The sequence below is a fragment of the Mus pahari genome, chromosome 19 (assembly GCF_900095145.1).
Source record: "Mus pahari chromosome 19, PAHARI_EIJ_v1.1, whole genome shotgun sequence".
In the NCBI taxonomy this organism is placed as follows: Eukaryota; Metazoa; Chordata; class Mammalia; order Rodentia; family Muridae; genus Mus; species Mus pahari.
Window position 1 is genome coordinate 85,049,799 of NC_034608.1, and position 26,635 is coordinate 85,076,433.

The 26,635-nt window shown below is 54.4% G+C and overlaps 1 protein-coding gene across 4 annotated transcripts in view; it reads right to left on the minus strand.

The window, feature by feature from the left end:
• The window catches only part of Crtc1 (CREB regulated transcription coactivator 1), a 60,261-nt gene that overhangs the window by 5,054 nt on the left and 28,572 nt on the right, over nucleotides 1-26,635 (minus strand). The window contains exons 2-14 of one of the 4 annotated variants that reach the window (XM_029531956.1): nucleotides 22,818-22,934; nucleotides 20,024-20,161; nucleotides 19,264-19,325; nucleotides 16,496-16,590; nucleotides 14,786-14,871; nucleotides 12,529-12,569; nucleotides 11,991-12,199; nucleotides 5,540-5,673; nucleotides 4,636-4,779; nucleotides 4,477-4,527; nucleotides 3,817-3,918; nucleotides 626-712; nucleotides 128-308 (exon numbers count right to left, since the gene is read on the minus strand). In XM_029531956.1, coding sequence (XP_029387816.1) covers nucleotides 128-308; nucleotides 626-712; nucleotides 3,817-3,918; nucleotides 4,477-4,527; nucleotides 4,636-4,779; nucleotides 5,540-5,673; nucleotides 11,991-12,199; nucleotides 12,529-12,569; nucleotides 14,786-14,871; nucleotides 16,496-16,590; nucleotides 19,264-19,325; nucleotides 20,024-20,161; nucleotides 22,818-22,934 — 1,447 coding nt within the window. Of the gene's footprint in view, nucleotides 1-127; nucleotides 309-625; nucleotides 713-3,816; nucleotides 3,919-4,476; nucleotides 4,780-5,539; nucleotides 5,674-11,990; nucleotides 12,200-12,528; nucleotides 12,570-14,785; nucleotides 14,872-16,495; nucleotides 16,591-19,263; nucleotides 19,326-20,023; nucleotides 20,162-22,817; nucleotides 22,935-26,635 lie in introns of all 4 variants that reach the window. The other 3 variants (XM_021219397.2, XM_029531955.1, XM_029531957.1) reach the window with 3 other exon arrangements.

The following is a 26,635-nucleotide window of genomic DNA, read 5'->3' on the forward strand; positions in this document are numbered from 1 at the left end:
GTGGGTTGCAGGGACCGTCTGGGCTTCTGTTCCCTATCCTGTGGAGGAAGCTCGCCTCAGCCCGCTCCCCTTGTCGGGCAGGGGGACCTGTGAAGATACTTTTCATGCCTGTCACCCCAGGCCTCACCCGTGAGGATGATGTTGGGGATTCCCCCGTGGCCTGTGTAGCCGAGCTGCTGCGGGTCCTGTAGGCCCCCGTGGCTCCCGCTCAGACCCATCATGGCGGCCTGGGAGTAGTTGAGAGTGGAGCCCGGGTTGTACAGGCTGCTGGAGCTGATGGCGTTCTCCATCATGTTGAACTGCTCCAGCTATGAAGGGAAACCACGAGACAGACCGTGAGGACGTGGACGGCTATGGCTCCTTCCACCCACAGCCTAGCTGGCAAGATGGTGGATGGACGATGGATGGCAAATCAAACTCCATGCCACCACCCGATCCTCTTGGCTTCTCCACCCAGCAGCCCCACCATGCCACTGCATGAGGCCTGCCCTTCCTCCCCTGTGACCTCGACCTCCACTCTGCAGGATGTACAAAGGTCAAGGGGGTGTGGTCAAGTCATCCTTCCAGGGCCTCTCCTTCCACAGCAGGATGCGGGTAGAGTGGTGAGGCCCGGGCACCCGCTCACCTGGCGGGACAGAGCATTGGCCTGCCTGGCTGTCATCTGCTGCTCATAGTATGCATCCCCAAACACGCTGCCCAGGGTGGACGTGTGCTGTGGACAGAAGAGAAGCCCACTGTGGTTGCAGCCTGAGGCCCAGGAGGCGTTGGGGCAGGGCGCGTGTGCAGGGGTCCTGGAGTCTGTGCCTCCCACAGCCCAGGTGGATGGGGTAAAGACCCCTGGGGACTCCCACAGGGTAGAGATCACAGACATTTATCTTGGAGTGCTCATAGCACTCCCCTAGAGCCTGCATCTAGGAAATATCACTTCCTAGGGAGCAGGGACCGAGGGGAGGTGCTGGCTAACCCTAAAGCTGAGGACTGGAGTGACAGTATGTGCTTGCCCTGTTTGGGGTGTATGTTCTTGGAGACAGGACATAGGACACATTGTCGGGACAGTACAGTATACAGGATGCAGCAGGGGACAAGCCACTGCCTGGGGCTGCCTGCCTCTGAGACCCCTGGTTCTGTGGGGTGGAAATCCTATCCTATTGCTTGTTAGCTAAGGCTAGCTGAGCTCTGTAGGGGCCCTGAGAAAGGAGGAAAGGCGCTCCTGTAGGAGCATCAAGGCTCTGCCTAGAGCTGGCTAGGACGTGGACAAAGAGGACAAGGTGGCCACCGATGTAGCTAAGTCACACGAAGGCACCCATCAGTCCCAGCTAGACTTGTGGCTCTCACAAGTCAGATCCCAGATTCTCCTGAGTGTGAGTGCGCTGTGCATGTCACTGCCAGGCCGCAGTCTAGGGCCATGTCCACGGCCTCCAGCTCCCATGAGCTCCACCTGGGTTGAGCTCACTGTCTGCTCCCTGAAAGGTGGCAGACTTCACTCCATCAAACCCTGCTACTGTAAGACTCCACAGCCTCACCAGCAGCCAAAGGTTTCATCAATAGGAGGGGACAGGGCTTCTGAGATGGTGGCTGACTCTGCCCCAGAGCCTTTGAAGCAACTCAGGGGTAGGGCATTAACCTGTTGAGGCACAGGCCTGGCCGGACAGACATGACAGCGCGTGGAGAGGGCACATCCGGCATGAGAGAGCACATGGCCAAGGCCCAGTCTAAGGAGACCCAACAGGAAGCCAGATGTGCTCACGCCCTGGCCAGATGTGCTCACGCCCTGGCATCTCTGGGAGAAACTTGTGCCTCTGCAGCCTCCCACTGGGGTCAAATACATCAGCAGTCCTGTCCTTGCCAGCATGATACCCTGTTTTCCATCCCAGAGACACACAGGGTCAGATTGAATGAGACACGGTGAGCTGCCTGTGCCGGCTAGGACAACCTACTTCTGCTTAGGACAAAGAAGGTCCCATGATTTTTCAGAGAAGTATGGTATGGATCTGGACTCCGACTCTGCCCCACCTGCCTCTCTGGGTCCCTGGAGCCCAAGAACTCAGTGTGAATGGACTGAGAGGCGCTGAGACCAGGTGACGACGCAGGTGGGCGGTTACCGTGGGAGACCTCATATCTTTGTTTCCCAAAAGCAAGGCAGTCCGATGTTCCTGCCTGCTCCTGCTGCTCTACCCTGGCAGGAACCTATTGCCCCTGTACTGGGCTGAGGATAGTTGCAAGGCCCCAAGTCTGTCTGTCTGCCTGGTGATATTTTAGGGTGGGGTGGTCCCAGGATGGTGAGGCCCTGACAGGTCCCATATGACGGAGTCACACCTCAACTCCTCAGCTCAGCACGGAATGAGCAGGGCAGGGAGCCGGACTGCAAGGAGAAGTGAAGGGCATTCGCTTAGGCTGAGCTGGACCAAAACAGAGATCAGAGGCCTGGCCTGGTGAGGGCATCTGGGGTCTGGTGCCCGACTGCACCAGGTCAGTAGAAAATCGGGGTGTTGGTTGGTGGGTTGGCATACAGCTGTCATCCTCACACTGGGGAGGCTGAGGCAGGAGGATTCAGAATGTGAGGTCACCTGGGCTACACAGTGAATCAGGGGATTGCCTGGGGTACATAAGACCCTGTTGCAGGATATCTGATCACACTGTGAACCCTGAAATTGTGTTATTTACTGGAAAAACCTATTTTTAGTTGTGGTGAGGCTTGGCCTTAGCACACGTCTGTAATTCAGCAGCTTCTGCCTGGATACTGTAAACAGGATTACACGAAGTCAGCCATAGGTCAAGAGGTGGAGCACGCGACGCTTGGCAGAAAGGGAGCATAGCATTATTAAGAAAAGAACTGTGGAGGCCGGAGAGACCGCTCAGCGGTTAAGAGTACTGCCTGCTCTTCCAGAGGTCCTGAGTTCAATTCCCAGCAATGACATGGTGGCTCACAACCACCTGAAATGGGATCTGATGCTCTTTTCTAGTGTGTCTGAAGACAGCTACAGTGTACTCATGTAAATAAAATTAAAAAAATTCTTTTGTTTTGTTTTGTTTTGTTTTGAGACAGGGTTTCTCTGTGCAGCCCTGGCTGTCCTGGAACTCACTCTGTAGACCAGGCTGGCTTCGAACTCAGAAATCCACCTGCCTCTGCCTCCCAACTGTTGGGATTAAAGGCCTGCGCCACCACGCCCAGCAAAAAAAAAAAAAAAAAAAAAAAAAAAAAAAAAACTTAAAAAAAAAAAGAAAAATGAAAAACCATAGAGAGTAAAACGGGAGTCAGGAGGGTAGAGAGGGGGGAGTCAGGAGGGTGGAGAGGGGGGAGGGAGGGAGGGTTGCACAGGAAGTGGAAGGGAGTGACATCCAGGCTGAAGGGTTTTTCCTAGATGGCTGGGAGGGAGGCCCTGCTTCTGGGACATGGGTGGAAGGTCAGCTCGGTGTCCCCCGCCTCTCTGAGCTCACCTGGCTCCTGACTCTTCATTGGTAAAACTGAACAATTGAAATTTTGTTAAAATACATGACCCTGTCTCAAAACACAACCAAATAAAACGAAGGCCACCGTCAGCCAAATGAGGCTCCAGGCTGTGTCCTGTGACACCGACAACAGACCCAGGGACCGGGGTGGAGGCAGAGCAGCTGGACACCCCGAGAGGCTCTGCTTTAACCTTTACAGGCCTTGGAGCTTCAGATCCCACGCCCTAGGGCTGTTCTGAGCCTGCCTGGTGGGGGCATTGCCCTGGGCTGATGGAGGACAGATGTCATGGTGTGGAGGACTGTACTGGGGAGCACAGAGCACATGGGACACACAACGTGGCACAGGGCCGGGGAGGGGGGTCTTACCTGTGGGGAGCTTCCAGGGGAGAAGCCTTGGTTGGAGACTGGAGAGGTGGGAGACTGGGTGGCAGGCGACCCTGCGCTCGTGCGGTACTGCAGAGCTGGTGCCTGTGACAGGACAGTTGATGTTTACTGACGCCTGCCCTGGCCCAACAGACCTGGGCCGGATGCCCAGACCCTCAACAATGGATGCCACACAGGTAGTCAGTGGTTTGTGAGAATCTGAGGTGGAGATGTGACCGCAAACCTGGCTTCTCAGGGCAAGCACACACAGAGGGCTCCAGGGCCCACCCGGAAGCCACAGCAAGGCTCTGGCTATGGCTAGGCCTGACCCCATGTAGAGCTAACGGCATCGGGCAGTGCCTCTGGATGCCCCTGCATACCCCTGACACAGCTGGACATCCAGACTATGATCCACACACTCCTAAAAGCACGGCACATGAATACACATACAATTGTCACTCACCCGCACAACCCTAGTCATAAACAACCCCGCATTCATGGACATATACCCACTCGTGAACACACACCCACTCATGAACACACATACCTCACTCATGAATATGTATACACCACTCATGAATACACATACCCCACTCGTGAACACACCCACCCACTTATGAATACACAAACACACCGAGGGCCCAGGGACCCCCCTAGGCTTACCGAGGTGGCATCGATCCCCATTGGTGGCTGGCCTGGGTTCTCTGTAGGGGACTGGGGAAGAGTGGACGGTACAGTGACTGAGAGTGGCGGCAGCTGGGGCCCCCGAGTCAGGCTGGCACTGGGCAGCAGTGGACCACCCTGGGGGAGGCCCACAGACACCTGTGGGGGCGGTGGCTGCTGCTGGGATACCGGTGGAGGCGGCGGCGGTGGCTGGGGCTGTGGGGGAGGCTGCTGGGAGCCAGTCTGGGTAAAGAAGGCGTAGGGCAGCTGCTGCTCCAAGGACAGCGCATCCATAGCCACGGCCTGCAGAAGACAAGGATGAGGAAGAGACGCTGGTCCACGGTACCACAGTCTGACCCCCACGGTCTGTTCTCCCTAGAGCAAGGGAGCCCGACTTGGTGAGGGCAGCTCTCACACAGGAAGTAAACAGGGAGAGGCCCTGGGCAGGGGTACCCCTGTCATGCAACACTTGGGGGACTGAGGCAGGAAGGTCACTGTAAGTGTGGGGCCAGCCTAAGCTGCAGAACGAGTGTCTAGTCACTCCAATGCCTGCTGATGGTTCTTGGTTTAGCCGGGAGCGGTGGCACCGGAGATGGGAACTGAAGAACGATGAGTCCGAGGTCATCTTCATCTACTCAGTGCTACATGAGCCTCGCCTCAAAACCAGAAATACCATAAAATATGCATTACAAAAACACTGATTTGTGTAGTCTCTGCTCAAACCTGTGTTGATAAATGCTACAAACAGAGCTGGAGAGATGGCTCGGGAGTTAAGAGCACTGGCTGCTTCTGCAGAGGACCTGGGTTCAGGTCCCACACCCACATGGTGGCTCTTAATCACCTCTAACTCCAGTTCCAGGGGACCTGACACCTCGTGTCCAAGCGAACCTGCATGCACATGGTGCACATAAATTCACTCAAGAACACACATACACATCACATTAAAATAAATACACACATAAATAAAACTGTTTTTTTTTTTTTTTTTTTTTTTAAAAGACCAGGCCAGGGGAAGGGGAGGGGCTGGTAGATTCCCGTGTTCCCACCCACCTCACCCTCGCACCTGAGTGATGGGTGACAACGGAGACAGGGTGGGTGACACCTGCTGGGCCTGCTGCCGCCTGGCCTCTGTGCTCAGGGACAGGGGGCTGATGACTGCTGGCCGGTGTTGTGGAGAAGAGCTGGGGGTGTTCATACCTACAAAGGAAAAGGGAGCTAGGGACAGGCGGCCATACCACAGCCCAGCTGCCGGGACAGAAACCCGCAGGAGAAGCTGTCTGTGGTCAAACCTGGGATGGGGCTCTGAGGAGGGACTTTAGTTGCCCAAGAAGGGCATGTCCCATGGCCCCAGCCAACCAACACTGCTTCCAAGTAACCAATCAGAGCCCATCTTGGGATCTTGAGCATTATCCTAGAAAGTGCTGCCCACAGTTGGTAGAGGGAATCCTCAGTGACAGGGACCTAGGAGCCCTGCTGTCCTCTGATGACAGGGTAGTGGGTGTGTGCCCCACCCAGCCATCAGGATACTTCTGGCTTTACTCTGATGACAGGGTAGTGGGTGTGTGCCCCACCCAGCCATCAGGATACTTCTGGCTTTAGAAGGGAAGTTATCGCTAATGGAGCATATGTAGGTACGCACGTATGCATGCACACACACACACATAAAACATATATATTATATCGTATGAGAGTGTTTTGTCTGAATGTATGTTTGTGCATTATGTGTGTGCCTAGTGACTGTGGATGAAAAAAGAAGGCACTGTCACCCCTGGAGTGTGAGTCACCATGTGGCTGCTGGAAACTCCCCTGGGCCCTCTGCAAGAGCAACTGCTCCTACTCTCTGAGCCAACTCTCCATCCTCTTTTGATTTAATTTGTTTGTTTGTTTGTCTGTCTTGAGACAGGGTTTCTCTGTGTAGCCCTGGCATTCCTCAAACTCACTCTGTAGACCAGGCTGGTCTCAGACTCACAGACATCTGCCTGCCTCTGCTTCCCAAGTGCTGGGGTTAAGCAGATGCACCACCACTTTATATTTTTGACTATTCTTTTGAGATACATGTAGCTTGTGCTTGTCTCAAGCTGGCTATGAATCGAGGATGACCTTGAACTCTCCAGTCTCCTGCCTCTGCCCTGAGCCCTAAGGTGACAGGCATGAGGTAGTTTCTGCAGTACCAGGGCTCAAACCCAAAGACTTTGTGCATGGTAGGCAGCACTCTGCCAACTGAGCTTCAAGCTACCAAGCTGTTACTATCATTTCATACAGGGCTAGCCTGGAACTCACTAGGGAGCCCAGGCTGACTCTGGTGTCAGAGCAACTGCCCAGCCTGTTTCTCAGCACAGATCTCAGGTATGTGCCATCAGGGCCAATCTCCCTTTCTGTCTTGGCTTGGGAAACTCTATCCTATGGGAGGTTGGGTTTCTGTAACACCAGGGCCCTCCCGCGTTGCTCCCCAAACTTGTTCTTTCCTGTCAAGGCATTTCTTGATGACCTAGTGCCCTTCATCTACATCCTTTTTTGGCACCCTCATGATGATGAAGCCCCCCTTCCCAACACCCCTTTCCAAGTCTGCTTGAACTGAACCAGCACCCTCACCACCCTGCCCTGAAGTAACAAGCCTGCACCCGCCAGGCCCCTTCCCTAATCCCTGCCTGCCCCCAGGGATCTGATCCCCGAATGCTGAGGTGATGAGCGACCTGGGTGAGATCCAGGGCACTGGGCAGAGTGGGGGCCTGCTGCCTCATCCTGGGCCCCAAACCAAGTAGGCAACAGGCCCTCTGATGACAGGGGAGCCCCGAGGGCCCTGCATTTGACACCCCCTCCCAGTTACTAAGACACTGCTTCCGTATCGCGAGCTATCAGGTATTAACAGTGGAGGTCTCCGTGGAGTCAGGAGCTTAGGGAGGACTTGGCACCATCAAGCCGGATGAGGCTGCCTGACAGGCCTGCCTGCCCTGGGCACCTGGTCCACCTTGTTCCTGAAGGTGGGTGGGTGATAAGACACCCAGCACTCCTAAGGGAGATGAGGGCAAGGGGCCTTTGTGCCTGCGGCAGTCACTTGTGGGACGGCCTACACTTCCCCTCTGATCCTGGTTGGCTCTGTTCCTATCCAGCCTTGTGATGTGGTGGCAGTGGCAGAGCCAGGTTCCACTATGGAAGGACTGTCAATAGAATCCTAGGCACAGGGCTGGAGAGATGGCTCAGAGGTTAAGAACACTGACTGTTCTTCCAAAGGTCCTGAGTTCAATTCCCAGCAACCACGTGGTGGCTCACAACCATCCATAATGAGATCACACGCCCTCTTCTGGAGTGTCTGAAGACAGTTACAGTGTACTTACAGATAATAAATAAATAACTCTTAAAAAAAAAAAAAAAAAAGGGCTCCTAGGCACGAGGAATCTGGGAGGCAGCACTCGGAGCTGAGTCTAGGACTCTGGGCTGCGGCCTTGCTTCTGAGTGACAGCTCCCTTCCGTGTCTGTCAGGGTTGAGACACTTCCTGTTCAGCTCTGGAGCAGACGCTGGGTCCCGTGAGGACATCCAGCACAGGTAGGACTCTGTAAGACATGGATGCAGGGGCTGGAGAGATGACTCAGTGGTTAAGGGCACTGGCTGCTCTTGCCGAAAACCTGGGTATAATTCCCAGTACCCACAGGGGCTCACAAAACCTGTCCCTCCAGCCCCAGGGGACCCTACAGCTTCTTCTGCGCTCCAAAGGCACCAGCCACACATATGGTGCGCAGACATATATGCAGGCACTCACTCACTCAGAGGTAAGTCTGTTAGGTAGGTGTGGAAGGTTGGGACTCGGCTAAGAGGAATGCTTGTAGCGCAGTTGGTAAACTGTTTCCCTAGAATGCACAAGGTTCTGGGTTAGTCCCGAATGATACACCCACCAGCCTGTCACTGCATACTTGGAGACTGGGGCGGGAGGGTTAGGGGTCTAAGATCTTGCCCGACTACACTGCAAATTCTAGATCAGCCTGGGCTACGTGAGACTCTGACTCCAACAAAACAAAACAAAGAGAAGTTGAAGTGAAGGGGGCTGGAGAGATGGCTTAGGGGGCGGGACGGCTAGGAAACCTGCTGCTCTTGCAGGGGACCCAGGACCTTCTAGCTTCAGCAGGCCCTAGGCACACACGTGGCATGCACGTGCAAAATGCCTGCACACACAGGACTGCAAGTGGGCAAATAGCCAGGTAGGACATATTGTAGAACAAAAGATGGTGGCTTTTCCTCTTTTCTATCTGAGATAGTCTCACTAGATAGCCTAAGCTGGCCTTAAGTGTGGTTCTCCTGCCTCAGCTTCCTGAGTGCTGGGATGATATAGGTGTGAGACATTATGCTCTGCTTGAGTGTTTAACAACTGGCATGGTGGTGCAAACCTTTAATCCCAGCACCCAAGAGAGAGGCAGGTGGATCTCTGAGTTCCATGTCGTGAGTTCCAGCACAGCCACAGCCACATAGTAGGACCTCATCTCAACGCTTCCTCTCCAAAATCTTCTTTAAAATTGTGTTTGTGTGTGGTGCATGTGTATGTGCGTGCAGGAGGCTGTGAAGGCCTGAAGCTCCCCTGGAAGCTGCCAGGGTCCTTGGAGCTGGAATTACAGGTCATTGTGAGCCACCTGCTGTGGCGCAGGGCCAGACTGAGCGCCTCTGTAAGAGTAATACAGGCTTTCAACTGCTGAGCCAGCACTCTGGCCTAGGCTTAAGTTTTTAAAAAATTCTTTTTCAATGTATTTCTCTGTGGGCGTGGGCTGGCACAGGCACTCTGGGACAGTATGGGGGCCTGAGGACATACTCAAGTTGCTTTTCTCCCTGTACTGTGTTTGTTCTGGGGCCTGAACATAGGTCTTAAGGCTTGGTTCACATGCCTTTACCCACTGAGCCATTTCAATAGCCCCAGGGCTTGCTTACTTGCTTGATTTATTGACAGGGCCTCAGAGTACAGCCCTGATGTCCTTGAGCTCACAGATCCACCTGCCTGTGTCTCCTGGGATATCTCGTCGTACCTTGCCCTCTGGCTTGATTGTTAAACATGGATTCAAAGTGATTAATAAGCATGAGCACACATGCACACATGTATTCACAGACTGACAGACAGACAGACACACAACACACATTCATGCACGTATACACTCATGCACACACACATACAGACCAACAGATACACACACACACATGCACACATGCAAGCATACAGACAGACAGACACACACATATCTGTGGGTCAAAGAATTCACACTTCCAGCTGGTATGTTTAGCCCTGGCCTGCTGACCATGAACACGAGGGAGTTTTTAGCTCTTGCCTAAGCACCATCACACCCAGAGAGGCCAGATGGGCAGGCATGCCACATGGGTATCCTGCTGGCAGGTTTCTCTGCCCAGTCTGGATCACCTCTGGAGCAGAGCCAGCTGGAGGGGAAGTCTGAGCAGGGGAGGGGAGGGGAGGGCAGGTTGGCCAGGCGGCAGTGGCCTGGCTCTGGCACACAAGCCCTGGTAGTGTAGCCCTGAGGTACAGCCTTGGAGTATAGCCAGCAGTGGGTGCTTGGGTCACCTCCCTTGAGGACCTCCCTCCTTGGTCCTCAGACAGTATGGAGCAGGGGCCTGCTCCCCCAGCTCCTTGCTCTCCCTGACCAGGGTCTGGCACTAGGACGGGGAGGCGAAAACTGTCTGTATGGCCCAGGGCCTGGCTTCATCTAAAAGGTGCCCGGAAAATAAAGTCCCTGTGAAGGGGATTGGCTGGCTCTTAAACAACCACACATGGCACATATTACCGGTCAGGATTGGCCACCCCAGTCAGCCAGCAACAATGTCACATAAGCCATTTCCCTGTGCTTGTTTACACTGGAACTGCAGCAGCTGGTGTGGAGCCCCAAAGCAGGAGGTACAGGGAGATTCAGAGAGGAGAAAGGATCTGGATATGGCGGCCTCTGTGCAGGGCTACTCCCTTCCTTGCTTCTAAACACCCAGATCTACCCTGGTTCCCTGGGCCTCACAGCCGGGGACTAACAGGCACAAGTCAGGCTGTGAAGAGTCAAGGGCCTGCACATCTCACACCAGGTCCTGCGCTCCTGGCCTTTGGGCCCATCTGTTCACCTGGAAGCCTAGGAAAGGAGCTGAGGAGGTAGAATGTGTGGTTCATGCGTAAGGTGCTAGCTGGGCACCCGTGAGGGGACCCACTTCTATCTTTAGCATCAAATGAGCAGACAGAAGGCCCCAGGTTTTAGCCCCAGCAACAAGTAACCTTCGTGTTCCATCTGAGGAAAGAACACACCCCAGGCACACCGGCACCTTCTCATCTGCCACCCCCACACCCACCCAGAGCTGGCATCAGCGACAAGCTAGAGGACCCTGGTTTCAAATCCCCACATCGATCCTGTCTCAGGAGCCATCGTGCTCCTTGCCAGCCCCTAATCCCAGGTCTGGAGAGCAAATCCACACAGAGCCCACCATATGACCTGTATCCCCCACCCTTCCTATGTCTCCCCCCACCCACCCCCACCATCTGTCCTAATACACGTTGCAGCCTACAGCCCCAGCAGCTTGGGGCTTGCTGTGTCACATCAGGGGAAAGGGATGCCGAGGAACAGCGGAAGATGCTGTTTGGGGCAGTGTGAGTGAGCAGGATAGAGGGTTATGCCCAGGTAGCCTGTGCAAAGGCCCTGGGGTGAGCAGTGCAGCTGTGAGGTCAGGCTGGGGATGGGGTGGGATGGGAGCAGAAGATGGACGTGCAGAGCCTTAGGCTCATGGTGGGGCTGACAGGGATGCCTTTAATGAGAATGGTGGTCAAAGTAACCACAGTAACCAGGAGAAGCAGTGTTGGTTCCAACTGGGAGCAGTGGGATGGGCAAGGAAGTGGGCGCTGCCAGGAAACAGGCCAAGGGGAGAGATGAGCCTTTGACAAGGGGAGGAGCCTGGAGAGATGCTCACTGGTTAGGAGCCCTGGTGGCTATCCTACAGGATCAGGGTTAGTTCCCAGCATGCACATGGCTGCTCACAACTGTCTGTAACTCCAAATCCAAGGATCCAGCACCGTCTTCTGGCCTTACCAAGTACTGTACACATGTGGTGCACAGTCAGACATGGGGGCAAATACTCACACACATAAAACATTTTCTTAATTAAAAAGAAGTGAATTGGAGCCGGGCGTGGTGGCGCATGCCTTTAATCCCAGCACTCGGGTGGCAGAGGCAGAAGGATTTCTGAATTCAAGGCCAGCCTGGTCTACAAAGTGAGTTCCAGGACAGTCAGGGCTACACAGAGAAACCCTGTCTCGGAAAAAAAAAAAAAAAAAGAAGTGAACTGGGGAGGGCCACACCTAAGTCATAAGCAACCAGGTCAAAGCCATCAGGGCTTGTCCTGACTCCCACCCGTTTCCCTGAAGCTTGGAGCTGCACGACACAACCCTAATGCCACAGCCCGACTCCTGGGGGCAGGTGTGTCATCCGTAGACACAGACACATCAACTCCTCACTCCAATGCATGCAGCCAGATAGGGACAGCATGGGGGCCTTACCCTGGCCTGTGCCGCCAACGCCCAGATGTGCAAGGCTGCCGGTGCTGCTGGAGCTGGTAAGAGCAGGGAATGGAGGCTCCTCAGGGTCCAGCGGTGTCGGGAGTGGGGAGGGAAAGTGGATGTTGGTGAGGTCAGGAAGGGAGCCCCCTGTGTTGTGGGTGGCAGGGATCAGGGCTGTTGTGTTCTCCTGTTCTGCAGACGGAAAGATGCTGGGAAAGACCAGATAGGGAGAACAGGACATAAGGTCTGGGGACAGTGACAAGCAGGTAAGCCTTGCCAACCCAGGACAACTGCAGTGGGACAGGAGGAACAAGGGGATCAGTGGATTAAAAAAAAAAAAAAAAGACCCTTTAGTGAGCCCTAAGCATGACAGGATGCCAAACTGGAACAGGGGTCATGTCTGCCATCAGTGACAGGGGCCAGGACTTCCTGGGTACCCTCTGGTAGCATGCTCATGGTCTTCCCTGCCAGCAGGTACAGGCTGGAAGAGAGAAGAGCCCCCAGGAGCAAAGGGGTGTGGGGGGCCTGGCTGACTTACTTGATTCCGGGGACCTCACAGGACTTGGGCCTGGAACCCGCCTGAAAGAGAGTAGAGCAGATGGCAGGTGCCAGGTGGCAGGCATGGCTTCCTGTGCGCTGCGCCCAATGCTGTCTTTCCCTTCCCTGTCTAGAACAACCAGCAGCCATGTCGTACAGGGATGGCTTCAAGGAGCTCCTGGCAGAGGCAGGAGCTGTAAGGAGGGGGTCTTCCTTCCCACACCTTGCCCGGATGCTGTGGTTAACCTTGTGTGTGGCCTCTCTAGTGCTTTCCGCAGTCACATGCCCAGCTCAAGGCTGCCGCACTGGGGAGCCCTGGCTGCTGCAGGTGGAGGAGACACTAGAACGATAGGCAGCCTTGTGATGCTGACAGGCAGGGGCTGCGGGTTCTGAGAGCCCAGTCCTTTGGGGCCAGTGTTGCAGGCTGGAGCGCAGACCAGAGGGATGCAGGGCAGGCAGGCAGGCAGCACCTGGGGGCTTCCCTGAGTCTTGTGACCAGAAGACTCAGCAGGGGACACAGGAACAGTGAGTTTGAACAGATCCCCCGAGTAAACACTTATGTTATGGGATTTCTGCTGTGCTGAGGACAATTTAGAAAAGCCTTCTGGGGCAGTAGTATGGCTTAATTAGTAAAAAGGCTTGCCACATAGGCTGATGGTCTGAGTTCGATTCCCAGGACCCACACAGCAGGAGAGGTAACTCCTACAGTTGTCCTCCCTCACGCCCATGCCCACACATGCATGCACACACATGTTAGAGTGCACATGCACACATACTCATGTACACAATACCCTTTAAAAATGTAATTAAAAAAAAAGACAAGTGTTTTATGGATTCAGAGACCCTAACAACTTTCTTAGCTAAGTAAAAAAGGTCTCAAAAATCTCTGAATATATATTAATTCTTTTTTTATATTTTCATTTTGGCAAACTCTCATGTAGCCCAGGCTGGCTACAACCCCCCCCACCCCCCACCCCCGCCTCAGCCCTCTAGGCAGTGTGTGAAGCCAGCAGTGTGACTCCCATCTTTCTTGAGCTGGAGATCAGATCGGCTCTGTGACAAGCCACACTTATCCTGCTTCTGAAACTGGACCAACAAAGAGTTCAAAGTTGTGTTTGGATGGTTAGAAATTGTTTTCTTTCTGTTTTTTGTTTGAGACAAGGTTTTACCTGTGTAGCTCTGGCTGTCCTGAAAATAACTCTGTAGACCAGGCTGACCTTGAATTTACAAGAGATCCACCGGCCTCTATCCCAAGTGCTGGGATTAAAGGCATTCCCCACCATCCTGGCCACAGGATGTCTTCAGTGTTGGGAATGGAATCCATACATGTAAAATGAGCGTGCCACCCCCGAGCCACATCCCCAGACTCCTTTCTACTTTGAAAGAAAAATATTTTGTTTGTTTATTTAGTTTTATTTTTTTTCAGACAGGGTTTCTCTGTGTAGCCCTGGCTGCTCTGGTGCCCACTCTGTAGACCAGGCTGGCCTCAAACTCAAGAGATATTCCTGCCTCTGCCTCCCAAGTGCTGGGATTAAAGGTGTTCACCACTGCCGCCCATCCTATCTCTTAAAATATTGTTTAATGTGTATTTTGCCTACATGCATGACTGCATCACTTGTGTGTCCTGCGCTTATAAAGTCAGAAGAGGGCACTGTATCTCTTGGAACTAGAGTTACAGGTGGTCACAAGTCACCCTCTGTGCTGGGAAGCACACCTGGGTTCTCTCAGGAGCAGTCAGTGTTCTTCACTGCTGAGCCCTCTCCAGCCCTGCCTTTTCCATTTTAAAAAGCACTTATGTGTGTGCATGTGAGGGGAACTGGTGTCCTCGGGCTGTGACTGCCACGTGGGAGTCAAAGGACAACTCAGGGACTTGGTCCTCTCCTACCAAATGGCTCCTAGGGACAGAACGGAGGCCGCCAGGCTTGGTGATGAACACCTTTATCTGCTGAGCCCCTTACGAATCCTGCTTACACTCTGGACTCTGAGGCAAGGCCTTGCTCAGCAGCCCTGAACCTCAAACACTCCTGCCTGGGCCAGGACGTGGGGTGCTACGGTCCCAACTGGGAAAGTGCCTGCTCTCGTCAGCCCCCTGATCGGCCACTTCGAGCTGTTTCTGGGCGTCTGACAGGCCTGCTCTTGATGCCAAAGCCCGGGCCCAGGAAAGCCGAGCAAGGCTCCCACCTCAACACGACTCCTGGTCATTAGCTTCCAGGCTGGGTGTGAAGAGAAAAAAGGTTGGCCCACCCAGTGGCCCTTACCTTCTTTGAGTCCCATGACTGCTTAGAAAGGGTCTTGTCTGTCTCGGCCCCAGTCTCCTCCATTCCTGGGACGGTGAGCAGTAAGACTGGATGTAGGGGAGAGAAGGGTCAGAGCGACATGACCACACAGTAGAGACTGCAGGGCCCTAACAGCAGGCTTGGAGGTTCTACTGAAGCTGTGGAAGGGGCTTAACAAGAACACCCTGCACCAGGATCATCGGCTGGCTGTGTGGAGCAAAGAGCCGAGACAGCAGGGGGGAGCCAAGGCTGGGCAGGATACCCCCCGGCCCCCACCCAGGCCGGGACCCTGGGCGCCTTGGCTGCATGAGTCAGCAGAGACTCTGAGCCTGCCACCTGCCGCTCTGGCAGCATCCGCCATCACCCAGCACTGCTGACACCCCGTGGCTAGGCCAGGCTTGGGTCCCCACACTTAGGGCTGGATCCAACCCTATTGCTAAAGCTACGGGGGTCTTAACTGATCTGCTCAGAGTACATGTGCTTGAGAGTGAGCAGACATGTCAGAAGGAACCTCAGGCTAGACCAGTGGGACTGGAGAGCTTTGGAGGGCCTAGTGAGAGGTTTGAGGGAGAGACAGATGGATACTGGTTGGTGCTCTGGAACCAGTCATACCTGAAGCCCACTTTTAGTCATGGTGAGTGTGTCTTTCTTCCTTTCTCTCCCCCCCCCTTTTTTTAAAATCTTGTTTTCTTTTGCTATGCTGGGGACAGACCTAGGGCCCCACACATGCTCAGCAAATGTTCTATTGCTAAGCTGGGCCCTATGTTTTCTGACTCTTGCCAGGAGAGACAGTGGCCAATGGGAAGAACCCCATGGAAGGCAGAGCAGGGTGCAGAAGGCAGCCAGGAGACCTCTTGGGGCACAGGGACAGGGGGCATGGGTCCTCCCACACCAAGGCTGGTTGGATTCTGGGCATAGAATCCTGAGAGGGCATGAGACCTCAGGTGCACCCTAGAAGCCCTGTGAAAGGAGGGTCCATAGGTCCATCTAACCTCAACCCTCCTGCACTGCACACAGGGTCTTCAGCCTGCAGTCAGCTGCCCACCAAGAAACCCCCACCCCCAGAATGAGTCCTTTAGCCAGGAAAAGCTCCCTGGGACCCAGTGAACTGCCACACATAGGCCCTCCCTTAGCATCTGGGCCTCAGATGCATGAGGGTGACTTCCTTGGCTTTGGTGTCTAAGGCTGGGTGGGTCTGGCCCAGGGTGGGTCTGCTGCACCTAGCTTTACAGAACCCATAGTCTTAACTCTTCAAGACAATTGGTGGAAGAGCTGCGTCGAGGACTAGTACCATGTGGGAACCCAGAACTAGGGTGTAGCCTCAGCTACAGGGCTGAGAGCATAACCAGCCAGTGCATGGCTCACCACAAATCCGGGATGGAGATGGTTCTGGGCAGTAGAGCTGGAGTCCTGGACCAAGTGGTACCTACTGCTGGGGTCTATCCTTGGCTACTGTGTGAGTAAACAAATCCTCTCTGCTCTGCTTTTTGAGATACCAGCATCTCAGTCACAGGCCCAGAACACAGCCAGGGTACATCGGTGAGGGCCCCATGTGGAAAAGATGCCCTGAAAACATTTGTCCTATTCTGATTCTTCCTCTAAATGTCAGTCCCCCAAAGACTAGTGACCTCCTGGGACATGCAGGCTACTGGGTTGCCTGAGCCTGGCAGAAACCCCGAATTCCTCATATACCTCTCTTCTGGTGCGCATCCTGGGCCCCGCCTGTGAAGGGCTCTGCCTGGCTGGGTGTCATTGTGCTCTGGTGCAGGGCAGAGTCAGAGTTGGTCCTGGGAGACAGAGAGATGGTGACACTCACAGGAAGAAGCCTCAGTTCTGATCTACCCATGTTAGACACTGTCTTCATTCCCACAAGGGTCCAGGATGTGCTCCAGGGGTTGGAGCAGCTGTGGGTCTTTCCACCAGCTGTGTGGTCCCAGGTCAGTGATCACACCTCTCTGTGTTAAATTTTATTATGGTAAAATGAATGTGAAAACTCTGTTTCTTGAGGCAGGGTCTCATGTAGCCCAGGCTGGCCTTAAACCGCTGGTCTTGAGTGCTGTGACTGTATGCACATGATGTGACATACATGAGGAGGCACCAGGTGTCAATTCTCCAGCACCTTCTGGGTCCTCGCTGATACTGCTATGCACTGCAGGCTGTCCGCCTGACCTCCTTCAGGGTCCCTTCTGCCTCCATGTCCTCTCTGTAGTGCTCCTGGGACTGCACATGAGTGCTGCTGTGTTCATGTGGGTCACAGGATTTGAACTCAGGTCCTTGTGTTTCGGCACAATTCACAAGAGAAGCTATGTACTGCCCAGCTCTCCACGCCCAGTTTTGTTCTTTTTAAATAACTGTGGTATTTAAAAACATTTATTTAGTTTTACTTCATATGTCTGGGTATTCTGCCTTCGTGTATGCCTATGTGCCACATGATGTTCACGGAGGATAGAAGGTGTCAGATCCCTGGAACTGGCATCATGGACAGTTATGAGCTACCACGCTCTCCCCAGCACAGGTTTATGTGAACCCATCCTTTGTTCATGCTAGGTGAGCACTCTATCTACCGAGTTCCAAGCACTCTACCTACAGCCCCATCCCAGTTTGGTCTGTTGTAACTGAGAGTGAAAGCTAGGGATGTTAACCCATACGTGTGGTCCCAGCAACACTGGGGAGACAGTGAAGACAGAGGACTGCTTGAACCCAGGAGTCTGAGGCCCGCCTGGAGCACAGGGAGAAACCATGTTTGAAACAATCAGGCCGCCGGGCGGTGGTGGCGCACGCCTTTAATCCCAGCACTCGGGAGGCAGAGGCAGGCGGATTTCTGAATTCGAGGCCAGCCTGGTCTACAAAGTGAGTTCCAGAACAGCCAGGGCTACACAGAGAAACCCTGTCTCGAAAAACCAAAAAAAAAAAAGAAAGAAAGAAACAATCAGGCCAGCAAGAGAGTGCAGAGGTGAGAGGGCTCTCGGACAAGTCTGATGACCTAAGAAGTGTTAGCCCTAGGACCCACACGGTAGGAGAGAACCGACAAGCTGACCCCTGACCTCCATCTGCGCCATACATGCTGCCACTGCTACCCTGCAAAAAGCCAGGTGTAGAAATCACAACTTTAACTCCAGCACTTGGGAGGCTGAGGCAGGCAGAACTCTGTGAGCTCAAGGCCAGCCTGGTCTACAGAGTAAAATCTGTCTCCAAACCAGACCAGACCAGACCAGACCAGACCAGACCGGGCCTGGATTGTAACCCAGGTGGCTGAGAGCTCCTCTGGTACCCATGAGGCCTTGGGTTCCATCCCTAGCACCACATAAGGTAGATGGGGTGATACAGGCCTGCCATCCCAAGGGCTAAGGCTGGAGGGCAGACGTTAAAGGCCCTTCCCAGCTACACAGCAAGTCTCGGGTTGGCCCGAGGACCTGAAACCTGCCCAGAGGAAAGAGTAGTAGCAGAATATGTTATTTAACATCATCCTATCCAAGCACCGTGACCTTGGGGATCCACGGGGGAGTGAACCCATGTCACTCAAACCCCTGACACACATCACGCTAGAGCAGTGTTGGCAGAGAACCTTCACATCCTCCCAGAGATGTCCCTGGATAGGACACCCACACTGTGTGCACAGTTACTATACTGTTATTTTCAGGATTGATTTTATTTGTGTGTATGTATGTAAATGAAATGTGCATGTAGTTCCCTTGGAGGCCAGAAGAGGGCATCATATGCTCTGGATGTAGAGTTGCAGGTGCTTGTGAGCCACCATGTGGTGCTGTCACTGAAGCCTGGGTCCTCTGGATGCTTAGCCACTGAACTGCACCTTCGGCCCCTTGTTCTTAAAGCAAGGGTCTCAATGTGCAGCCCCAACTGGCCTGGGACTCAGAGACCTGCTGCCTCTGTCTCCTGCATGCTGGGTGACAGGTGATGGTGACCCACCATCTTGTAAATACAGATAAGCAGTGTTTTCTACAGCTCCCTCGCTTGCCACAGATGTGCATGCATCTTGGCTGCCAAAGACCATCCACGTGGAGGGCAGTGCCAGGCTTGGTGGTGAGCACCCTTGCTCCTAGCCTCCCTGGAGGCTGAGGCAGGGGGACTATCAGAGCCCATGTAGGCTACAGAGTGTGAGAGAGTGAGCTTGTCTCATTAGGGAACAACAGCAAGATACATCACTGACTACTCAATTCTGAAAAGAAATAGGAAATAAGGAAAACAGAGAGAGGGGAAGATAGGAGGAGGGGGGGACAGGAGGAGGGAGAAGGGGAGGAGGAGGAGGAGGAGAGGAAAAACAAGGCTCTGAAGGCTCTGAAGCCATGGTCTCCACCATTTAGAGTTGACTTCTGGGATCTTTTGGAAGCATCTCGCTCACTTGGTCACTTCCCAGTGACTATGCCCTGCATCTCAACACACAGCTGATAAGATAAAATCTACATTGTTTCCTCCCAGAGGCCAGGTACCCCTCCACTGACCTCCTCCAGCTGGTGTCCGCAGGTGGCGAGAGGTACACGGTGCCATAGGGGCAGCTGTCAGCGTGAATGAGTTAAGGGAACCTCAGAGTGGGCTCTGACCCAGGAAGCCTGATGCACAGCCTGTGGGGCCAGGCTGCTGGGAGCTACTGGGAGTGGCCCCTGCTCCCAGCGTGTGGCTGGACCTGCTAGCCAGGAGGGCAAGGGGCATTTCCTGCCTAAAAAAAAAAAAAAAAAAAAGTGCAACCGTGGGTGGGGGTTCCCCAGGGGGCCAGACCCGTTCACCTATAACTCAGCACCATGCTCCCAAGCCATTCCAAGAGGAGGCCTGGGCCTCAAGCTCCCAGATGCTTTAGGGAGGCCAGGTTAAACTGACCTCTTCCACTGAAGAGTAAGAAGCAGGAGCAGGCAGACAGCTCTGCTCTGCAGTTGAGGGTGGGGAGAGAGTGACCCAAAGCCACTCTAGTGATGGGATCCTGGCAGGTGTCACCCTCCATACAACAGAGGCTGTGTGTGTCATGTCCATGCTGCCTCAACGGAGCCACGCCCCACTCTCACAGCCTTGAAAGCTACACTGGGAATTGCTCCTTGTGGCCCAGCCCTCTGTGTTTGGGCTCACTCTCAACTCTTCTCTCTGTCCCACACTGGGCTCCAACGCCCTGTGTTGGAGGCCTTTCCCCAGGTTTCCCTGGTCCACAGGCAGCAGTGTGTGCCTGTCCCTGTTCCCTCCCAATCCCACACACATCCTCTGCAAAAAGGATATCTGTCGCCCATGCTTGTCCACTGACAGGGGCCGGCGGTGTGGGGAGCCAAGTCTGCCACGCTCACGATAAACTCTGTCCACAAGCCCATGATGTCGCGTGGTCCGACTCGTGTCCAGGCCTGAGGACTGAAATGGGGTCTGGGGAAGAGAATGGGTCAGGACAGAGGCTCGGAAAGGAGACAGAACTTACAGGTTACTGGCTGAAGCTTCAGGTCCCCCCAGCTCTACCCTTGGAGATCCCTGCTCTGGGGACACACTTAAACTCTACTCCATAGGCACCTCTGGCAGCCCCAGCTCCTGCTGAGCCATGGGGCTGGGGTGCAAAAGCCAGCAGTGCTATCCCAGAAGGGGCAGGAGGCGTGCAGTCCAGCCTGCACGCTCGGGCCAGGTAGGGCGGACAAGCTTTGCCTGGGTGCCGGGCACAGACGACTGAACAGCTCTCCCCAGCTGGCCAGGTGCAGACAAGCCTCCGCCCTCGCTCTCCAGGCCTGGCTGGCCTCCTGTCCCCACCTACGTCATCTCTGGAGGGGCCTGCCAAGAGAGGCCCCCAGGGCATGAAGCCGAGAGCTGCTGTGGGGCCCACCTGGCCCAGGGCTTGTTCCCAAGAGGATCAAGGCAGAGCCCAGAACGGCTCTGGATTGAACTGTGGCCCCCTCTTCTGTCTCCTCTCTTGCTCCCACCCCCAGCATCTCAGCCAGGCGCCGGAGAGCCAAGAATAGAGGCCTCTGGGTCTGTGGCGTGGCTTAGATGGGGCTTCTTACCAGCACCTGGGCTGGCATAAGGTTCCAGGCGAGCCTTGGAGTCCCCGAGGCTGCCAGGAGTCTGTCACCGTGTTAGGATGAACTCAGCTGTCTGTGCCAACCCTGGACATGACTTGTCCCCATGACTGCTTGGCTATCTAGGCCCTGGTCCCTTCTGTCCCCCAGGTAAAAAGCAAACACCATTCTGATATTTAAACCGGTTCCCCTTTCAGGAAGCCCAGTGGTGGCTGAAATGGCCTGGCCACTTCTTTTTCTGTTTGCCTCCAAGGCCGTCTGAGTGGCCACTGCTAAATCTCTCTGTGACCCAGAAGTCCCTGCTGATTTTGTGTTTTTCTACTTTTTTGGTTTTTTGTTTTTGTTGGTTTTTTGGCTGTCCTGGAACTCACGCTGTAAAACAGGATGTCCTCGAACCACCCCCACTTTTCTACAATTTTTTATCCATAGAAAGGCAATGAACCCGAAAGATGGCCATGAACCTCACCATCAAGGCCCATGGAGGCTAGGAGTCAGTCAACTCTCTGAGACATCTAGAAGGGAAACCGAGGCAGCTGCCCCTGCCATCAGGCTCCTCCCATATTTCTGCCCCCATCAAGAACTAAGACCTACCCTGCACACCGACCACACAGCTTTCTAGACCGTCCCCAGCCTTCCAATCCCACCCACTACTCCAGCCCTACCTGGGATCCAGCACTTGGGGATGTACATGCTTGGGGGCTTGGCTTAGATTCTTCTGTAACATACACCAGGATATGTGCACATGACATCTGTCCAGAAAGGACCTCAAGGGTCCTGGGGGACTTTGAGTGGCACCCTTACATACTTCCCAAGATGAAGACATTGAGAGGCAGGTTCACCTCAGGTAGGTAGATGGAAGAGGCTCATCCCAGAGAGCCACAGGGACAATTGTAGGCCACCCAGTGCTGACATATGGCTCAAGGTCTTACAGGCAGTGCCCGGTGAGAACAACCTGAGTCTGGGGCTCAGTTACTAGAAACACTAAGCTGCAGCCAGAGCTACCCCTAAAACCCACTGCACTAAACATGCAAAACCCAACACTCTGAACCATTAGGTGCCCATTTGCACCTTGGGCAAACAGGCTCAGTAGGGTCCCTTGTGCCCTCGGACTGAGGAGTTCACGGGGATATCCACACAGGGTTAAATGAGGAGGTGCTGGGGTGCTCAGGTACTGGAGGTCCTCTGCCACAGAGCACCAGTGACTTCAGTATGCCACCGAGACCTGGAACTCACTTCACAGGATTCAGTCCGCAGAACTTGCAGCCCCAAGCACACCCAGTCCCGGGCTGCCTAACCCAGTTCACATCATTGTGCAGTCAGGGAAAGGCGGAGGACGACTTGGGAGCCAAGCCCGTTAGCTCTTGGGGAAACGGTTGTCCTCAGACCCTTGGTAGCGTGGTCTATGATGGCAGAGGGCCCTGTCGGCACACCTCCCTCCTCCCGCTTCTCCTGCAGACTGGGGTCTGGGGAGAAGACACCAGCCCTTATTATTCTGACAGCAGCTTGTGGCCTGAGGGAGCCATGCGGGGTGTGCGGCTCTGCCAAGAACTGTCTGCAGACAAGTGGGGTCAGGCGGCAGGGGCTTCCTTCTGAGAACTGCTGGGCCTGCAGATCAGTGAGGCAGCTGGAGCCAAGCCCCCAAGGCCCTGAGCTCTTCTCAGGGCCTCCCAGCCTGCTGGCAGGTGCAGCAGCTGCTGAGTGCTGGGGGGTGGCTGGGGGTGGGGGGTGCTGACTCCAGGAGGCTGGAGCTCAGGGAAGCTGGCTGGGCCACTCCCCTCTCCCGGGCCCCAGGAGACCTAGAGGAGTGTTTAGGGGTGGGAAGCTGGCCTCTGTGAATTGCAGAGGACAATGGCAGATGCTTAATTTGGGGGGGGGGGGCATGGCCCATCTCCTGTGGGCCAACCAGCTGCCCCTGGAGTCTGTAGCTGGAGTGGGTTCCAGAGTGGGTGGGACACAATTGAGACCGGAAACCGGGAGTATCCCCTAGAAGGGGTGCAGAGCCAGGGGCCGGGACTCACCTGGAAGGACAGGTCCATACTGCTGCTTCCGATCTGGTTCACGTTGGGCAGGGACCCGCCATAGTACTGGCCACGGCTGGGGCCCAGCTGCAGGTACTGGGACTTCTGCAGCTGAAGCTGGAAAAGCAAAGCCACCAGCTGTCACCATGCTGAAGGGGACACACTCTCAGTACACCCCGTGGAGCGCCCAGAGGATTTAGCTGGTGGGATCCAGGGACTACGATGTCCCTTTGATTGAGACTCTGCAAAAGGCAAAACCCAGTGCCCTGAATGCCGCCCTAAGTGAGACAGTGCACCCTGAGGAGCTCCTCACCATGAACCTGTGGAGCCGGGCAGCTGCTGGTTTGCTCTCCTGAGACCTGGGGAGGCCTGGCAGGCCGTGGCTGTGCTAGCCAGTGGGAAGCCTTCCAACGGTGGGAAACTGGTTATGGATTTAAAATGTGGACCGACTGCCTGATGCCCTGGCCTCGGGGTAAGCACTTGGGGATCCTGCCTCAGCCTAAGCCAGCCCCTGAGCTCCCTGGGACTCCGGAGCTGACATCTGTGAATTGTAGGGGACAATGGCAGATGTTTAATTTGGGGGAATAGCCCATTTCTCCCATAGAACAGGGTCCTCTGTGCCCACTTCTGTGTGGTCAGTCACACAGGAAAGTGTCTGCTCTGGCTGGGCCTAGTGGTTGCTAGGGTCCGGTACTGTGTACACAACAGGGGCTGGTTCTCAGTTCTCACAAACGACTCCTGGCAGCCCAGCCTTCCCACCTCTGTTCCACGCCAGCCCTGCTTCCTGGGGAGGCCTTGGATACCGAAGGGGGAAGCAGAGCTCCAACTGGCTGCACGCCCGGCCAAGCACCTCGCCCAGGTAAACAGCTGTTTCCTGCGAGCTACAGTGGAGGCCAGAGGAAGATGAACGGGCCTGGTGCTTAGGTACCTCTGCTGCGTCTGTACTGGGAGGTCCCTGTGTTCTCAGTGGGTGCCAGCTGGTCCCACCCACATGTTCCCCACTGAGTCTCTCCCAGCAGCTATGAAATACAGAAAGTGGCTGGCAAAGTGGCTCAGCAAGAAAAGGCACTTGCTACCAAGCGTGCCACCCTGAGTCCAATCCTTGAGTCCCAGAGAGAACTGACTCCTGCAACTTGTCCTCAGACCTCAACGTACACGTGGGATTTCACCCAACAAGTAACTGTAATTAAAAAAATAAACCCAAGCCGGGCAGTGGTGGTGCACGCCTTCAATCCCAGCACTTGGGAGGCAGAAGCAGGCAGATTTCTGAGTTTGAAGGCAGCCTGGTCTACAGAGTGAGTTCCAGGACAGCGAAGGCTGCACAGAGAAACCCTGTCTCAAAAAAACAAAAACAAAAACAAAAAAGAAAAAGAAACCAAAACAAAAAACAAACCAACACACACATACACACACACACACACACGCACACGCACACACACACGCACACGCACACGCCCCAAGCCAGAGTAGGGATGGTTCTTGGGTGAGGTCCACGCAGTGCCTTCTGTCCTCTGTGTCCAGGGCTATGTGAGTCTCACAGGTGGGTCTGCGTTCTACCAGTGTTGTGCTGACAGAAATGGCAGTGCCCAGTATTTGTGTCCACAGGTGGTTCTCCATGGATGGTCATAGCCACAGCTTCTTGGAGACTGGGGACCAGGGCAGTGCACACCAGGGCCAATGGCTCACTGCTATGTGTGGGAACACAGGAAGCCCAGTGTTAGGGGTGAACCTCAGAAATGGATCTGACGGTACAACACTCTGGGCTCCCAGGCTGCACAGAGCTCACTGTCCTGCATGCCTCTGAGCCCACCCACCTTGCTTAGCACCCTGGGCCTTGCAGCTGCCCTGCATCCAGGCTGGTGTGGCAGGGACTACACAGGCCCTGGGGTGGCCAAGCTCATCTTAGGTGACACACAGAGCTGCACAGGAAACAGAGGTCCAACCTGAACCCCTGTGCCCAGGTGACCTAGAGGCCTTCAGCATGTCCACCCTGACAGCATACAACTGTGGCAGGTCACAATTCATATATGTCATCCTAGCACTCAGGACAGGGGCTGAGGCAGGAAGGGTAGGAGGTCAAGGCCAGTACTTCTGTTGCTGTGATGAAACACTATGACTAAAATCAAACTGGGGAGGAAAAGGTTTATTCGGTTTATACTTCCACATTGCAGTCCATCACTGAAGGAAATCAGGACAGGAATTCACACAGGGCAGGAATGTGGAGGCAGGAGCTGATGCAGAGGCCACGGAGGAGTGGGTGCTGTTTATTGGCTTGTTCCCCATGGCTTGCTCAGCCTGCTTTCTTATAGAAGCCAGGACCACCAGCTCAGGGATGGCCCCACCCACAGTGGGCTGGGCCCTCCCCCATTGATCACTGATTCAGGAAATGACCTATAGGCGTGCTTACAGTGGGTCGGTTGCATGGAGGCATTTTTCTCAACGGAGGCTTCCTGCTCTCTAATGACTGCAGCTTGTGTTGACATAAGACCAGCCAGGATAGCCAGCCTTGGCTACATGAGACCCTAACAGCTGCATGAAGCAGGAAAATGTAAGGTACTCACTAGAGGAGTGGAAGATTTCTGTTAGTTTCAGCTCCATGGAGACACCTGGTAGTCTGCATGTGAACTGAATAGCTGGCCAAGGCCAGGTCCTCTCCGCAGGGATGTGAAGCACCCACAGCTTCCCCTTCAGAGCAACAGCAACGATGCCAGGGGAAAAACCGCCCACCCAACCCCAATGTGCCACCTAAGAGCCTCAAAGAACGAGCACAGATGGGCAGGCCAGCTATGAAACAAAAACTCAAAATCCAGGTGCACGAGGGCTGGCAGGCGGGGTGGTGCCCTGCCCCGTCAGGGCTGACTTTCCAGAGCTGTTCCTCTAATTCCATGAGCACCCAACGCTTGTTATCAAGACTTGGTCTCTGCAACAAGGATGGAAGGTGGGCTGTGCAAGCTGGTGGATCCATAGCTGACCAGGCAGGCTCTGAACCCAGAACACACAGCTTTCACACATGATGGGTGGGTGGGTGGATGGATGGATGGACATTTTTGAGGAGTATCTCTGTTTGCTTGGAGCATCAAGGCAACCTGGTATCAGCCTGACCTCTGAGGAAGCTAGACACTGGACACTGAAGTCAACCAAGACAGTGAAAGACTGAGCCCCACAAGAACCCAGATGCCCTGGCAGTATGGCTGGCATACTCTGGTGTCAGCAGGCTGACTACACTCATTTGATGTCATGGGCTTGGGACCATTGAAAGGTCTGTCTCATGTCTACTAGGCCAACCACCCCTTACCTGTCTGGTTTAAGTCCTGTCCTTGCCCTGGAATAAGCTGTAACTGTGAGTCAAAAGCTCCCAGAGTTCTGAGGCTTCCCAGCACACTGCCAGGGCAGACAGTGAATTTAGGGTGATGAGAACTCAGCCTGTGTCCTGTAAGCCCTTCCTTGCCTACTGCCAAACCACACGCCCTGTTCCCACTATGCTGTGCTCCCCCAGACATACTGACATGTTATCTGCTGATGAGCCTCAATCACAAGGGTAAGGGAGCATGTGAATAAATGAATGAGTTCATGAATGAATGAATGGCCACGAGCAAATGAGCACACAGATAAATAATTTTGAGGAATAAGGGGGTGAATTCCATGCTCACTTGGAGCTGTCCACCTTGGATAGTCCATCAGCACCCCCCACAAAGCCACACTGCATCTAAAGCAGTGGTTCTTAACCTGTGGGTTCAGATCCCTTTCACAGGGGTCGCAAATCAGATCTCCTGCATATCAGATATTTACATTATAATCCTTTTTTTTTTTTTTTTTTT